The 16,770-nt window shown below is 45.3% G+C and overlaps 1 protein-coding gene across 2 annotated transcripts in view; it reads right to left on the bottom strand.

Moving 5' to 3' along the window:
• Positions 1–16,770, bottom strand: part of MTUS2 (microtubule associated tumor suppressor candidate 2) — a 384,721-nt gene that overhangs the window by 248,552 nt on the left and 119,399 nt on the right. For both annotated transcript variants that reach the window (XM_018056605.1, XM_018056606.1), the window contains exons 4-5: positions 10,493–12,944; positions 6,026–6,266 (exon numbers count right to left, since the gene is read on the bottom strand). In XM_018056605.1, coding sequence (XP_017912094.1) covers positions 6,026–6,266; positions 10,493–12,700 — 2,449 coding nt within the window. In that variant the 5' untranslated portion in view covers positions 12,701–12,944. The remainder of the gene's footprint in view (positions 1–6,025; positions 6,267–10,492; positions 12,945–16,770) is intronic.

The following is a 16,770-nucleotide window of genomic DNA, read 5'->3' as shown; positions in this document are numbered from 1 at the left end:
TCAAGATTGCCAGGAGAAATATCAATAACCTCAGATTTGCAGATGACACCACCCTTATGGCAGAAAGTGAAGAGGAACCAAAAAGCCTCTTGATGAAAGAGAAAGAGGAGAGTGAAAAAGTTGGCTTAAAGCTCAACATTCAGCAAACTAAGATCATGGCATGTGGTCCCATCACTTCATGGCAAATAGATGAGGAAACAGTGGAAACAGTGTCAGACTTTATCTTTTGGGCTCCAAAATCACTGCAGATGGTGACTGCAGCCATGAAATTAAAAGACGCTCACTCCTTGGAAGGAAAGTTATGATCAACCTAGATAGCATATTCAAAAGCAGAGACATTACTTTGCCGACTAAGGTCCGTCTAGTCAAGGCTATGGTTTCTCCTGTGGTCATGTATGGATGTGAGAGTTGGACTGTGAAGAAAGCTGAGCACCAAAGAATTGATGCTTTTGAACTGTGGTGTTGGAGAAGACTCTTGAGAGTCCCTTGGACTGCAAGGAGGTCCAACCAGTCCATCCTAAAGATCAGTCCTGGGTGTTCATTGGAAGGACTGATGCTGAAGCTGAAACTCCAGTACTTTGGCCATCTCATGCGAAGAGCTGACTCACTGGAAAAGACCTTGATGCTGGGAGGGATTGTGGGCAGGAGGAGAAGGGGACGACAGAGGACGAGATGGCTGGATGGCATCACCAACTCGATGGGACATGAGTTTGAGTGAACTCTGAGAGTTGGTGACGGACAGGGAGGCCTGGCATGCTGTGATTCATGGAGTCGCAGAGAGTCAGACACGACTAAGTGACTGAACTGAACTGAATCAAGTTTACTTGTCTTTCAATATATGTTACATTACCTTGATAGCCCTACATTTTAAAATTCAGCAGGATTCAACCTGCCTTTTGAAAAAATTTACCAAAGAGCCAAGTTTACCCAGTATGTTGAGCTCCAAAATAAAATTTACCTTTACCAAGAAGAATTCATTACAAAAGAATTGTCTCAACTTACCTTTTCTGACTGAACTTCTCTGGTTATTTCTAGAGTAAAGTATTCTCATCTTGTCTTTTAAAAATTTGATTCTGACACTTTAACTATCCCCATCAAAAATATTACAGTTCTCTCAGGGTACCCCAGTTGATACAAGACAGCCATGCTCTCAGCAACGCTGGGTATACTTATTTCCCTGAATACAGATTATATCCTGACACGGTGTACACTGGATAAGTTAACAACTTTTATGTAACATATTAGGCCACGAGAGATGGTTTTCAGAAAAAAGGAACATAAAACACATATAAATCTACTAAAAAGGCAGTACGGAAAAGAACTGCCCGTTTAACTCTTCAGTAGTGAAGGATCTAATAAAAAATAGTGTTTTCTTAACAAATTGTCTTTATATTCAATCTTAGGTTTCACTAAGACAGATTTTATGTCCACCTAGAGGGAGGTAACTGGGGCTTCCCCACTGGCTCGGTGGTAAAGAATCCACCTGCCAGTGCAGAAGACGCAGGAGACCCGGGTTCAATTCCTGGGGTCGCGAAGAGCCCCTGGAGAAGGAAATGGCAACCCGCTCCAGCATTCCTGCCTAGGAAATCCCATGGACAGTGGGGCCTGGTGGGCTACAGTCCATGGGGTCACAAGACTCAACAACACTCAACAACAACAAACGGAGGTAACTAGCAGTCCTGCTGTTGTCCTTTGAGTACTTAAACAGCATCTTGAGTTTGACAGTGAAACTTCATAGGTTTATGCCTGACTGTAGAGTCAGAAAACTCCACACACAAAACAAGAAGTCATGTGCAAAGTAGGGAAGTGATTAGGGTTATTTTTCAGCAAAATCACCTTAAGATCTGTAAACTTCTAAGGGTCTTAGGAAAGAGTGCTAATTTATAACAAGAAACTGGGAGAACATGCTTTGTGGACTAGCTTGTATTTATAGCATATCTGGTTCTTTTAAGCCACACTAAAGCCACGATGCTCCCCACATAGAGTGGTAAAGAACCCACCTGCCAGTTCAGGAGACATAAAAGACGTGGGCTGGATCCCTGGATCAAGAAGATCCCCTGGAGGAGGGCATGGCAACCCACTCCAGTATTCTTGCCTGGGAAATCCCATGGACAGAGGAGCCTGGTGGGCTATAGTCCATGGGGTCACAAAGGGTCAGACACAACTGAGCAACTAACACACACACACACACACACAGAGGAAATGGGTAGGGGGTTCCAGTGGGACAGTCTACCATGGAGGACTCGGAAGAAATTGTACAACAGCCAACACAAGAATGTGACCCTTTGGAGAAGGAAAATGAAGAGAGGAGCCTGATCACCGCCACTCCCTCTGCCTGGAGGCATGGTCCATGCCAGAGCAGATGCAGGAGGGGCTCAGAGTCTGTCCATCACAGGGAGCTGAAGACACAGAACAAGGTCTGTAGAGTTGAGGGCAGTGTGTGGGGCAGGGAAGGGAGATAACACAGACAAACTGTCCCCTTAAGAGCGTGCTCTCAACCTGGGACTTGAGAGAGGTCCTGTTGACGCAAAACTCCGATCACACTGCCCCACTTCCTCACTTCCAAAGCCTCCAGTGGTTTCCTCACTCAGAGTCAAAGGTTGCTGACCTTCTGAGGCCTCCTGCAAGTCCGCTCCATGCCAATCACCTGTCTACTCCCATTCTCAACCCATCCTCCCCTCACTCAGCTCCAGCCTCTCTGGCCTTCTTGCCACCCCAGGGCCTTTGCACTGGCTCTTTCCTCCCTGCCCTCCTTTGGGGGCTGGCTTAAAGGTCATCTCTCAGGGAGGCCTGTCCCAACCACTTTATTTAAAATTGGAATCCTAGGACTTCCCTGGTGGTCCAGTGGTTAAGACTGCACGCTCCCAATGCAGGGGGCTCAGGCTCCATCCATGGTCAGGGAACTAAGATCCTGAGTGCCGTGGAGCGTGACCAAAGAAATATATACAATACATGAAAACAAAGCAACAACCAAAAAAGCCATAAAAACATAAAGGGAGCAGAAAATGCAAGTAGATGCTTAAACAAACATTTAAAACTACTTCTTCAAAAAATAAAATTGGAATCCCCCTTCTTCCTGTTCCAGCTTCCTACTCGTCCTTCTCTGCTTCATTTTCTTCAATAAAAGCCTGGCAGGCTGCAGTTCATGGGGTCACAAAGAGTCAGACATGACTGAGCAACTGAACAACTGCTCCCAATAAACAATGTGATTTATTTATCCACTAAAAAAAAAAAAGTGTGCCCACTCCCATCCTAAAATTCTAAAACAAGGACCAGGACTTTTTTCTGCTGTCACGGCTTTATCACACACCTAGAACAAGGTTGACATGTAACTGCCCCACAGCACTAATTGTTGAATGAATGACTGAACACATAATTAACCTGCAGCAGTCCTGTAACAGCAGGTAGATCCATCATAACACACATGCATCATGGGAACCAGTAAAAAATAATCTGATTTTTACAGCAGTGCTTGCCAAGAAAACAACTAACCACTATGACGACCAGTAATCCCCTGAGTAAATGACAACTCACAAAATGACAAACAGATTAAAAAATGTTTTCTTCCACTAATAATAAAAGAATTGCAGGTACTTCCCTGGTGGTCCAGTGGCTGAGAGTCCACGCTCCCAATGCAAGGGGCCTGGGTGTGACCCCTGATCAGAAATCCCACTTGCTACAACGAAGAGTTTGCATGCCACAACTAAGACCCGATACAGCCAAGCAAAATATAACGTTTTTAAAAGAAATACAATAATAACAGCAGTAGTGGTGATAATCACTGTAACGGTAATACTCAACACTGGCAAGGGAGTGGCACTGAGAAGCATTTCAGCAACAGTATAAAAATAATTATTATACATTTTCTAGAAAATAAGTCAGCCTTAAAAAAATGTTTAGAATACGCATTTATGCAATAATTATACTTCAGATAATCTAAGAGAAGAATATGAAAGAAAACAAATAAATTCAAAGATTCAAACTACAACATTATGGAAGAGAGTGGAGAATGAGCAAAGCCCAATTTGCATAAGTAAATCCTGATTCTCTTCCCCACCCATTTTTCTACCTCCTCCAAGAGGCTGCCCAGAACCACCTTTGTCCCATTCATATAACACTCTTACAGTTGCAATTTCTCAAAGCACTATGTTTCTCGGTTTCCTAAAACATATCACAATCTCTAGTAATGCATTTATCTTTGTGCTTTTTTACTGTCTATTTCATCCATTAGACTAAGCTGCACAAAGTCAGTTCTCTGCTCACTGCTGCAGCCCTCAATTTACAACTGTTAGTACATAATAACCACCCAGAATTTGTTAAAACAATAAGTGAATAAAACAGAATGTCATGCTGCCATTAAAATATTTCTAAAACACTGACAGCACAGGAAATGCCTACAATATAATATTAGTAGGAAAAACCAAAATTCACATTCAGTATTAATTCAGCTACTAAAGCATGCACGGAAAGAAACACATGGGAAGAAAAATTTCCATATTATTAACTCTGGCTGGATGCTAAAAATGTAAGTACAGTGACTTTCTTCTTTATACTTTTCTATATTCAAAGTTTTTTTACAACAGGTATGTATTATTTCTGTAATAAGACAGGACAATAAAGTAAAACTTAGAGGAAATGACACGAGCAGAAGGGACAGAGAGACAGAAAGAGAAGAGCAGAGAACATCAGTGGGGGGACCTGGTCCAGCCAGTGCAGAACAGGACGGGGCGGGGGCAGGTGGAGGGCCATTCTGTGGGCACACCCGGGTTGTTCAAGACGTGTACAAGCTGAAAAGAGTGACACGGTCACTGCTGTACTTCAGGAAGGTCTCTGTCCACAGGCCAAATCCAGTCCCCTACAGACATACCTCATTTTACTGCACTTCACAAATGCTGCGTTTTTAAATAAACCAAAAGTTTGTGGCAACCTCCCTTGAGGACTCTATCAGCACCATTTTCCAACCAGCATTTGCTCGCTTCATGTTTCTGTGTCAAATTTTGGTAACTCTCACAATATTTCAAACTTTTAAATTACTATTATGCTTGTTATGTTGATCCGTAATCAGTCATATTTGATGTTATTAGCATGACTTGTTGAAGGCTCAGATGATGGTTCAGATTTTTTATAAACAGCTCTTAATTGAGGTAGATACACTGCTTTTTAATACATAATGTTATTGCCATGTTTAATACATATTGTTATTGCATTTAACAGACTTTAATAGTCTACATTTAACAGACTCCAGTGCTTCCCAGATGGCTCAGTGGGTAAAGAATCTGTCTGCAATGGAGGAGAAACAGGACACACGAGTTCAATTCCTGGGTCGAGAAGATCCCCTGGAGGAGGGAATGGCTATCCCACATACTCCAGTACTCTTGCCTGGAAAATCCCATGGACAGAGGAGCCTGGTGGGCTACAGTCCATGGGTTCACAAAGAGCTGGACATGACTGAGAGACTGAGCAGACACAGCATGAGCATAATTTTTAGGTGCACTGGGAAGCCACACACACACACACACAAACCCTCAAAACTCGCTTTACTGCGTCAAGCAAATACTGGAACTGAACCCACAGCATCTCCACGGTGTGCCTGCATCTGTGCAAATTGAGCTGTGTTGAAACACAGGTGCACCCATGCATGCATATACTGTCTCTGGCCACATGCATGCTAAGTAGTTACAACACAGATCATTATGGTCCAGAGAGCCTAAAATATGTATTAATACTAGGTAGCCCTTTGGAGAAACAATTTTTTGAACCCTGGTCCATAAGATGTATCAGCGAGGGGAGAAACTAAAAGCTGTCAAGTGGTGATCATAAGGGCCGTCATTTTAAGGGTGCACAGAGGAAGACAGCAGTAGATAGAGGAGTCTTGACAAGTGTCCATATCTACAATCAAACGGAAGAACGGGAAAAGGCCCTTCTAAAGAAGCAGAGGCGTTCCTACTTTAGAGCGCTACCCTCATTTTATTCGCGCACTACTTTAAAGCACAGCAGGAAAAGCAGTCCCTGCTGCACTGGTTACCTGCAGGGTCGGAACTGTAGAGACTGGCAGCTGCGGCTATGGTTCCCGGTGGGTGGATGGCACTCGCTGAAGACCTCTGACTCGCAATCAGGATCCTGCTCTTGGCAGACGGTAAACGTGACATCGCACCCAATCCCAGCTGGGGCTTAAGGAGCATGGCCGATCGATAGAAAGTTGGGGGAACTTCGTAATGAGTATAGGGAGGAGAACAAAATTCTTCTTTTCCAGGGCGTTCTGCGACCTAGGATAAATGACCAGCAGCTCAATCAGAAAACCGCACATCATAGGATGAGCGTTGAACCTCGTCCTACAACCAAGGCTCCAACAATGACCACTCTGGCATCACTGAGCTGCTCCATCACCCATCACTTACCTTCTCTGGGCCCAGGGTCTTCATCTCTAAGTTGACCACAACGGGATGATCCCTTCGGTCTATGCTGGTTCTAATACTCTATGAATCTACATTCCACTGGGAGAAACAAGAACTCCCTCCATAAGATTTTAAAATTTTATCGCTATGAAATCATTGGAATTTGTGCAAGTAGTCAGTCTATAAGTAATGTCAATGATGCAAGGCAAGAATTTAGCAGATGTTCATGGAATTATGAAAGTTTCATTATTCCTAAGGAGAAAAGGCACAGTTTTGCTGGTGACCTTGTCTTATAACAGGTTGATGAACTTTATCAATTTAGGTTAAGTCTTTATTAGGCTACTTAGGAAATAAACTATGCATTGTTAATGAGGGAGGAAAGGTTATTTAATGGAAGAATAGAGAAGTTAATGGAAAGATGTGTTTTCAGGCCTCTATATTCTGTTGATATAATTAAAAATGAGAGACTGAATTACCTCTGATTGTCTTCCCTAGTATGGTGGTGCCTCCAGGAATGTTTGAGCAAGTTTCGCTAGAATGGAAGTTTTGGGGCAGAGTCTTGTTGACTGTTGAATTCATAGCACCTAGAACAATGTCTAGCACAGAGCTGAAATCAACAAACATCTATTAAATAAAGGAATCATGTTTCATTCTTTCCTGAATCCAATAACATAACATCATGTTATCATGTTACTATTCCCTGTGGTTAACAGTTTGGATTAGAACACAATGGATGGCTACCTTACATATATGCAATCATATGGCTACCTTTATATATGCAATTCTGTACTCACAAAGCCTGTTCATAGCATCAGTGTTTCCTTGTGCTAGAAATGAAGAACATAAGTCACTGAAAAATAATCTCACTTCAAGTTAAAAAAATAAGAGTCAGAGGCTTATGAAAAGACATACATGTTAATTAAGTCTACTCTAAATCACAATACATTTTACAAGTCAAACCCCTATCTACTCAGGAATCACAGGCATTTAACAACATTCTTTAATAGAAGCTATAAAGCTGTGATCCAGGCTGCTGAAGAGATAAACCCTTAATTTAATACTCTTTTAATGCTGAAATAGATAAAAGTTCTCTTTAAATTGACATTATTGAAACAAAAGATGAGGCCTTTAAAGTTTTATCATAATCACATTGTAAAATATGTATGATCGCTATAGTAGATAGACTGAACTCAGGCTCCAGCAAATTATATTCCTATGAAAGAATATTCTACATCTGCTCTCTGATGAAATTTTTACCATTTCTACTTACTCTCTCACTATCAATCTTTGGCATTTCAATTATACTCATATTCCCTCGATTTTTAAATTTTAGTGTCTAAATGTTTGGTGTCATTGTTCATGTCTTTCAGCAGGTGCTCTCGTGAAGAAATTATCATTTCTAACCTACATCTGTTGGCTTTTTCAGATTGCAATGTCTTATCTCAGTAATTATTCCATTTTTTTCAAACTGGATAGGTTTCCTGGGTCAAAATTCATCATGCCACCATTCAAAAACGACCTTAACAGTTACAGGAACTTCGGTGCCTATCATTTTGTTGGGTAATTTGTCTCTGGTAAGATAACAAAAAGTATTCCTTAGACGCCTAATCTGTGCATTTTTAATAAAACAAGAGCGTCTACAAAAAAGCGTCACACTCTTTACTTTCATCTTGATTGACAAAACACAGCAGGTGTCACTGCACAGTCACAGACACAGAGAGATTAACCTCAAATGGAGCTTTTTTTTCCCTTCCTCTCCAATGGAGTATTTTTAGAGAAATAATTTAAAAGCAAACTAAAGAATCCTCGTGATTTCAAATTTCTAAAATCATTTCAGGCACACAAGCAAATAGATTCTTACTGTAGCCTGAAGAAAGGGTCTGGGCCCTAGATCTGATTAAGGCAGAAAACAGTCCTCAGATCATGGGGCTGGTGCCCAGTGGCACTTCTGTCCCTGTGCTAACAGGGTCTCTCCCGACCCATCAGAGCTACTAAAGCTGCAGAAACACTCAAGCCACTTCGTGAAGACTTGGGATGGCTTCCACACGGTTAAGACTACAGAATATCTGAGGGGTGGGCAGGCAGGAATGTGCATCTAAAACAGAAATTACTCTGTATTTTACGGAAGGACCAGAAGCCACAAAGATGGAAAATATACACAAGAAACGCTAAGACGGGTCACAGAGAAAGAACAGGATTCTTGCCTGTATCTCCAAATACAGTTTTTCTCACAAATGTGTTTCTCAGAGAAAAATCTGGGGTATCTTTTTGTGGGGAGAAGGTGGCACAGAACTGCTTTATTTGAAAAACTGAATGAAGCGTGCTCAGTCGTGTCCAACTCCCTGCCATCGCATGGACTGTAGCTCACAAGGCTCCTCCGCCCTTGGCGGTTTCCCGGCAAGAATGCTGGCGTGGGTAGCCATCTCCTTCTCTAGGAGCTCTTTCCAACCTAGGGATCAAGTCCTAGTCTCTTGCATCTCCTGCAATGGCAGGCAGATACTTTACCACAGGACCACCTACACTCCCTCAAACGAAGCTCCGTAATGGCGTGATACTCTGAACAGAGAACTACAGAATGTGAAGGACAGTCTCTCGGGTGTCTGAGAGGAGACTATTCTGAGCAGAGGGACGTGCAAAGGCCCTGAGGCAGCAAAAGGAGCGGGAAGGAAGGCCAGGTGGTCAGGAAGTGAAGGAGCCAGACGGAGGGCATCCTAACAGCTGAGCCATCCTACCGGCTCCAGTCCGTGTCCACAGCGGCCTGGGCAGACCTGGAGGGTATCAGGGGAAACGCTGACCTGGCCTCACTTTCCTCTCAATTGATCGCTGGCTGTCATGAGATTTGAGTCCAGAGAAAACCTGCTCTCTGAGCTCTGGGAGAACAACTGGCCCCAGCCCCGCGGTACTGAGAGGGGCAGCACAGTGAGGACCCAGGTGGCCATCTCAGCGCTGCCCTTGTTTCGTGGCTTTAGATGAGGGACTCAGAGCTCTCCAAATCTGCTTCCTCATCCGGACGATGAGGAGAGCACCACAATCTCACCCTCCAGAGAACCACAGCAAGGGTTAGCAAAGATGAGCAAGGATGAGACGTGGCGCCAAGTGGTCCCAGTACATAGCGGGCACTCAGCTAAATGCCACCTGCAATTATTGTTTCGACTTAAAACAGAGCCCATCCCTAACATGTTATTTTCTACTCACTGTACTGTGTACAAACACAAAAGTCTCCCGTAGCGAAATATTCTCCTTCAGAAGAGGATCAAGTCTGAGCAATTTGACCAATATATTCATTTGGGGTTTTTTTTCCCACTACTTTATAGAAGAATTATGCTCACTTATCAGCAAGGAGATCAAACTAGTCATTCCTAAAGGAAATCACTGACTTGGTGGCATGAGTGTGAGCAAACTCCAGGACATGGTGAAGGAGGGCGAGGCCTGGCATGCTGCAGTCCTTGGGGTCGCAAAGAATTGGACATGACTAAGCGACTGATCAAAAACAAAGGAAATCAACGCTGAATATTTACTGGAAGGACTGATGCTGAAGCTAAAACTCTAATACTTTGGCCATCTGATGCGAAGAGCCAATTCATTGGAAAAGACCCTGATGTTGCTGGGAAGGATTGAAGGCAGGAGGAGAAGGGGATAACAGAGGATGAGATGGTTGGGTGCCATTGCTGACTTAATGAGCATGAGTTTGAGCAAGCTCCAGGAGATGGTGATGGACAGGGAAGCCTGCTGTGCTGCAGGCCATGGGGTTGCAAAGAGTCGGACACGACTGAGTGACTGAACAACAACAAGAACAATTTAAATGTGGAAGCCAATTTAAACGCTTTTCTAACTTTTATGTATTATGTCAAGTGGAATTTAAAAGAATCCCTTTAGATGTTAGATCCACCTCATTCTGGTCATCAGTCTCTTCCAGAGGAAACTGTTCATTTGCCTGCAATCTGCTCTAGTTCAAAACACCCCTTTCTACACAAATACATCCATCATCATCTATAATTTGCTAAAAGAGGACACTCTGCTTTCACGATTCATTGAAAACACCTCACGAACGTCAGGATGTTCAACTCACAGACTGTCTCACAATGACATTCTCTTACCTCCTGCAAAAACTTCTCACTCATTGGACTGAAGGGATGTCCTGGGGGCTTGATCCCCGACACCACTAGTCCGGAGCTAAACACCCGAGGCCTCTGGAGGTCCGGCTTGAACTTCTCGTAGAGGCCGGCAGCCGGCTTCAGGTCGGCACCTGCCGCCTTGTCCTCTTTGGGGAGAGCCATGCTGCATGCAGGCGGGGCATAAGGGAGCCCCACAGGAACCAGCGACGCGTCCACCTGGCCGAGAGCCTGCGGGCTCCTCCGGATGTAGGTGATGATCTTGGGCCTCACGTGCTTGGGCTTGGGCATCACGACGGGCCTGGGTTCCGCCCGCTCTTCCCTCTTCTCAACCGGGGGGCCCACCGTCCCCTCCAGTGAGGCAGGTGTGTCCTCGGGACGGGGAAGGCCCCCAGGGCAGGCGTTCTTGGCAGGCACTTTGGGGGAGGTGTGTGACAACCCGGTGCTGTCAGCGGGAGGCAGGGCAGCCGGGGGGGACCCCACATCCACACTTGATGTGCCCAAGTCCTGAAAGCGGCTGCTGGGTGGCGGGGGCTGGCGGGCCACATTCACAGTTGTCTCTGGGTGGAGGGACGCGGGGACACCAAGAAGGACATCTGCCCTCACTGGGGAGGTGCTTTCAGTCTTTACTGCAGGTTCTAGATGGTTCCTGGTCTCTGCAAGAGACAGAGAGACTTCTTGGCCTTCCTCGGCTTCTGAGCAGCTGCTTGGAGGGTTGGGGGGCTCAGGGACCCCAGTTTTGCTCTCTCCAACAGAGGAATCTGAGTCAAAAACCATAGTGTTGACACTGTTCCCACCTCCCAGGACGCCTCTCTCGTCGCTGGCACCAGAGGGCTTGCTGTCAGTCGAATCTCCAGGAACAAAAGCTACATGACCATCCCCTGCTGACACGCCGCTGGGCACTGTTTCACCCAGCTTCCGAGCTGCACCTGGTAAACTTATGCCCATGGGTTGCTGATCCGCAGCTTGTGAGGAACCGGGGCTCGATTTGGGGGTGGTTCGGAGAGACCCGTCCTCACCTCCCTTCTCTGGCTCATCTCTGTCTCTTATTGTGTCCAGGGGGTGGGGAACGCTGTGTGCCAGGCTACTTAACCCAGCGGCCGAGGCTCCTGGCTGCGCCTCCCCAGCTGGCTCCTTTCTCCCAAGAGGTGACACACCATGCCCCTGACGACACCCCAGCTCGCCCACCTGGGTGGACTTGAACTCCTGCACAGCCCTGGGCTGGACAGGTTTCAGCTCTGTCTTGGGCTCCACTTTTCCTGGACCCACTTGTGCTTCTGGCCTCCTCAGGACATCCTTTGAGGCTGGAGAGCAATCAAGAGCACCCTCTGGATGGGCAGAAGGTGCTGTGCTCTGGGCGCTGAGCTTGGGTACCCGTCCCCTCTCTGGATGGGTCTCTAAGGGGACGGTCTCCATGGTTACTGAGGTAGATGGTTTAGGATGACGTGCGCCCTTTCCCTCTGAGGTCCCGTCCACTGGAGGACAAGGCAGCCCTGGAGAAAGGGCTGTCCCCGTCTTCGGCAGCCCCTCGCCACCACTGGGCACCGGATGCAGGGCTTCTGGGGACCCCAGCCCTGTGGGTTGTGGAAGCGGCCAGGCCAGGCCCCCAGCCCACTCCTTTGTGAGCACGTCCACTGCTGCAGCAGAACTGCTAACTCTTTCCAAAGGATGCCTCCTCAGTTCCTCGTTGTCAAGGGTCTTGGCCAACTTATCCTTGGCGACAGGCCAGGGGACATCAGCCTCCCGCTTAGCTGGAACCTCCAGGCTGGACTCGCCCATGACAGTCCTCCGACTCGGCAGACCTGGTCCCTGGAGACCACGAAGGACCTGCAGGTGGTCTGCGCCTCTCTCCAGCTCGGACTCTTCATTCCGTTCTCTCTGAGCCATTGGAGAGAATTTAAAATCCTTCAGGCTGGTGGGGCCAGCCTGAGATGCCTTTGCAAAGCCCTGAAGTGGGTGAAACTCCTTCGGGACACGGGGACTACTCTCTGGTCCCCTCGAATTTGCATTTCCAACTTCCTCTGGCACAGCACACGTGGCAGGCTCGTCAGAAGAGGAGCCAACCTCCAACACGATGGGGTTGGCATTGGCATCTCCCAAACTCAGGACTCGGTCATTATTATTTTTTGATCCGTTTCTGCTGTCCTGCAATTCGCTGTAACATGACTTCTTAGGCGCCACGGGAACGCTCATTTTCCAGCCGTCAGTGGGGGCTGCCTGCCATGCAGTCCTCCTTAATGGAAAAGGGTCTCCTTCAAGCTGCTACCTGGAGAAGAGGAAATTCTCAAGCTGCTTGTTGCCCCCTGACAGCGTCACCGGGGCGATCCTGCTTTCATCATTTTCAGAGCAGTTTTAAAACTGAGCATTGTCTTCACACACAGAAGGATGACTTATCTGTTAGGTTCCGGCTGAATGAGAGCCAATTAGTCCATGAGACCTAGAGAGAAATAAAAAGAAAAGTACAGTAGATTGACAGATAGAAACTCTCGGTAAACACAGATTTATTCATCACTTTCCTACCATTACTTCATTCACTCAACCCAGATGCTATTTCTCCAAAACTTTTCTGATAGGGGCACGGCAGAACGTAACATCGAAATGATTAATGTTAGAAATGAATTATAAACACACATTAAATCTTAAGTTTATATTTTAAAAACCCACAAGTTCACACTGATACTGATTTAAAAGGGCAGATGAGAAAGGAAGGTTTTTCTTCACAGAAGAATACCAACTGATACAAGAAAAATTAGACAATTAGAAAAATCACCACTTTGTATTCACCAGAGTAATAATTATCTTGGATGAGGGACACCAATGGTTGCTAAAATCACCAAGTGCAGAACTGTTGGGAAACAGGATATTTACACAATTGTAGAGCACCACCCTCCAGACTGCTTTATTTCCTACAAAGGAAAACTTCATCTGCACAACGGAGAAACCTGGTGGACGTCATCAAATTTAGTGTATCAGTATAGAAAGCAACATCACACGCTCCCAGTGTTAGGTTGTTCTCAGGCCTCACATCCCCTATGAAAGTATTCTTGCTATAAATATTCTTTCCCTTTCATTTGCTTGCATCTACACATAGCGTGTACTTTTTCCATTAATGAGATCATTTCCTACAAGCTAAATTTTTGTCAGTCATTTTTTTTATTTGTCCCTTCTCCCTACTCCCCACCACAGGATACAGTAACATCCTAGCTTAGGTCTTTCCACTCTTTTCCACCCTGTTCACAGAATCCTGTCAAACACACACACCTATGATTAACACACACACACAACTAAATCAAGATAGATAACCAACAAGGGCTGACTGCACAACACAGGGAACACAACTCAATATTCTCTAACTACTGTATGAGAAAAGAATCAGATAAGAATCGAAAAGAATAAAGTAAACATAAAAATTAAAAAAAAAAAGAATCAGAAAAGAACAGATATAAGTGTATGTACAACTGAATTGCTTTGCTGTACACTTGAAATGAACACAACACTGTAAATCAACTATACTCAATAAAATTTTCAAGTAAAAAACAGAAAAAAACAGACAAGCACACACACCTGTGCACAGGTGTACACCCTCCCCTGCTGCCGTGCTGCACTTCCGTCTTGTCCACTTTGTACTCACATCCTCATCTTCCCACTCCTGAGATCAGGCTGGTCCCGAGAAGGCCAGTGGTACCCCCAGGTCCTGCCTCAAGCCTAACCAGGGTGCTGACACTCTGATCCCAGCCTCAGTCCCCTGACACAGAGGGGAGTCTCAGAACATCCATATTTCTTTCTTTATTCAGTTTTTAAGGTGTTTTCTTTGTGCCTCTGGCACAAATACAAAAAGCATGTAGGTAAATCAATAAGACAGCAGTTTAAGAGAGCCTCACACTCTCTGGGTCGGGAAAGTCACAGAAAGCAAGAATCCCACAAATGTGAGCCAACCCACAAAGGAAGCGTCTCTAATTCTCTGAGGGCAGAATTATACGCATGAAACCAACAGACCTCTTGAGCTCGAACTGCGGAGGCTGGCAGCAGGAAATCAGTTCTCGGCAGTGACAACCCAAACCAGAGTATCAGACACTGCAGTCCACAAAGTAATTGCTAGAGAGTGACAAGTGACCAGTGCTTTCTAAAATCTAACACAGACTCAGCATCAGGCTCACTGACACATCAGGTAAGCACTGCACCCTCCTCCTTGCCAACAAACAAAACCGTCTTTGTCCATCATTAACCGTCAGGGATGTCTCCGGCTCTCCTGACTCTCCCCGGCTCGCAATCTCTGCTGATGATTTGACCAACTTGTCTAGAACCTCTTTAGTTGGGTGCGTATATGTTCTTGCATCATTAAGCAGATGGACAGGATCTAGGTCCTCATATGCAATCTCTTCCTCCCTCTTGCGCTTCAATCTCCTGTTCCTATGTTTGTTCTGCCTAGTAGAGCAGGGAAGGCATGCCTGGACACAGAAGACCTCAGCAGACCCCCATCTCTGTGCTGTCCACCAATGTGACCAAACCACTACTGAATGATGGGCGAAGGCCAAATTTCCCAGCTTGACATTCAAGGTCTGATGAGCACTGGGCCCATATATGCTTCCAGGCTTTAATCCCATTTACTTTTCTACTTGAAATGTGCCTGCCAGTAAAGCTGGCCTTCATATTCCATAGCTGCTTGCTTCCCAGTGGCGCTGTGGTAAAGAATCCGTCTGCCGAGGTAGTAGATGTGGGTTCAATCCCTGGGCTGGGAAGATCCCCCTGGAGTAGGAAATGGCAACTCACTCCAGCATACTTGCCTAGAAAATTCCATGGACAGAGTAGTCTGGTGGGTTATAGTCCTGGGGTTGCAAAGAGCTGGACACAGCTGAGCGACTGAGCCCAAGCACCCCATAGCTCCACCCTTTGAGCTCAAAAGGCCACCTCTTTCATTAAGCCTTTCCTGACTTCTCCTTTCTCCCCTTTCCCAAAAAACGGTGAAGAAGGAGCTTGATATTACTTCTCTGCATCCTGAATCCCTAGATCTTTCCTTCTGGCACTATCACACCATATTTTTAAAATTATATTTATGTACATCTTTTATATACATAAATATAATTGTTTTTAAAATATGACTTCCCTGGTAGCTCAGATGGTAAAGCGTCTGTCTACAATGTGAGAGACCTCGGTTTGATCCCTGGGTTGGGAAGATTCCCTGGAGAAGGAAATGGCAACCCACTCCAGTACTCTTGCCTTGAAAATCCCGTGGACAGAAGAGCTTGGTGCAGGCTACTATACATGGGGTCGCAAAGAGTTGGGCACAACTGAGAAACTTCACTTTCACTTTCACATCTTTTATTGGGCTTCCCAGGTGGCGCTAGTGGTAAAGAACTCACCTGCCAATGCAGGAGATATAAGAGATTTGGGCTCAATCCCTAGCTCAAGAAGATCCCCTGGAGAAGGGCATGGCAACCCACTCCAGCATCCTTGCCTGGAGAATCCCATGAACAGAGGAGCCTAGCAGGCTACAGTCCATGGGGTCACAAACAGTCAGACATGACTGAGTGACTCAGCACACACATCTTTTATTATACTTAGATGAGCCTTTTTCTATAGTTACAGTTTCATTATAGCTGTGTGTCTTATTTTCTTTATTAAACTACAAGCTCACTAGATTGTAGGTTAACAGCTCAGGTATCTCTCTATTCACTACAGTGTCTGGGACAGCATTTTTGTACATAGTTGGTGCTTGGGATTATCTCCTCCCAACTTGAGCTCAAAATGATGAATCACTTTCAATACAGCATGGGCCCTAATTTTTTTTTCCATCTTTTAAGATGGAGATTACAAAGTCTACCTTCCCAACTGGTCAACCACTAAGTCACCCTCTTCCCTTCCCCCTAGGAGGGCTATACCAGAATACTCAGGGCCTTCCCTGGTGGTTCAGATGGTAAAGAATCCGCCTGCAATGCAGGATACCCAGATTCGATTTCTGGGTCAGGAAGATCCCCTGGAGAAGGAAATGGTAACCCACTTCAGTATTCTTGTCTGGAGAATTCCATGGACAGAGGAGCCTGGCAGGCTACAATCCGTGGCATCACAAAGAGTCAGACGTGACTGAGCAACTAACACTATATGGAAAAACACATTCTGATCATCATGATTGATTTATATTTGTCACAATATTTATTTTAATTAGAAGATTTAAAAGCTAAAGAAAGTTTGAGGGATTTTTATGTTATTAAATGGAGACATGGGTTTTAAAAGATATGAAAAATACTGTATTTTCCTTCTGAGCT

This window comes from Capra hircus, chromosome 12 (genome assembly GCF_001704415.2).
Source record: "Capra hircus breed San Clemente chromosome 12, ASM170441v1, whole genome shotgun sequence".
In the NCBI taxonomy this organism is placed as follows: Eukaryota; Metazoa; Chordata; class Mammalia; order Artiodactyla; family Bovidae; genus Capra; species Capra hircus.
Note: the sequence above shows the minus strand (reverse complement) of the source record. Positions and strands in the feature narration are given on the sequence as shown.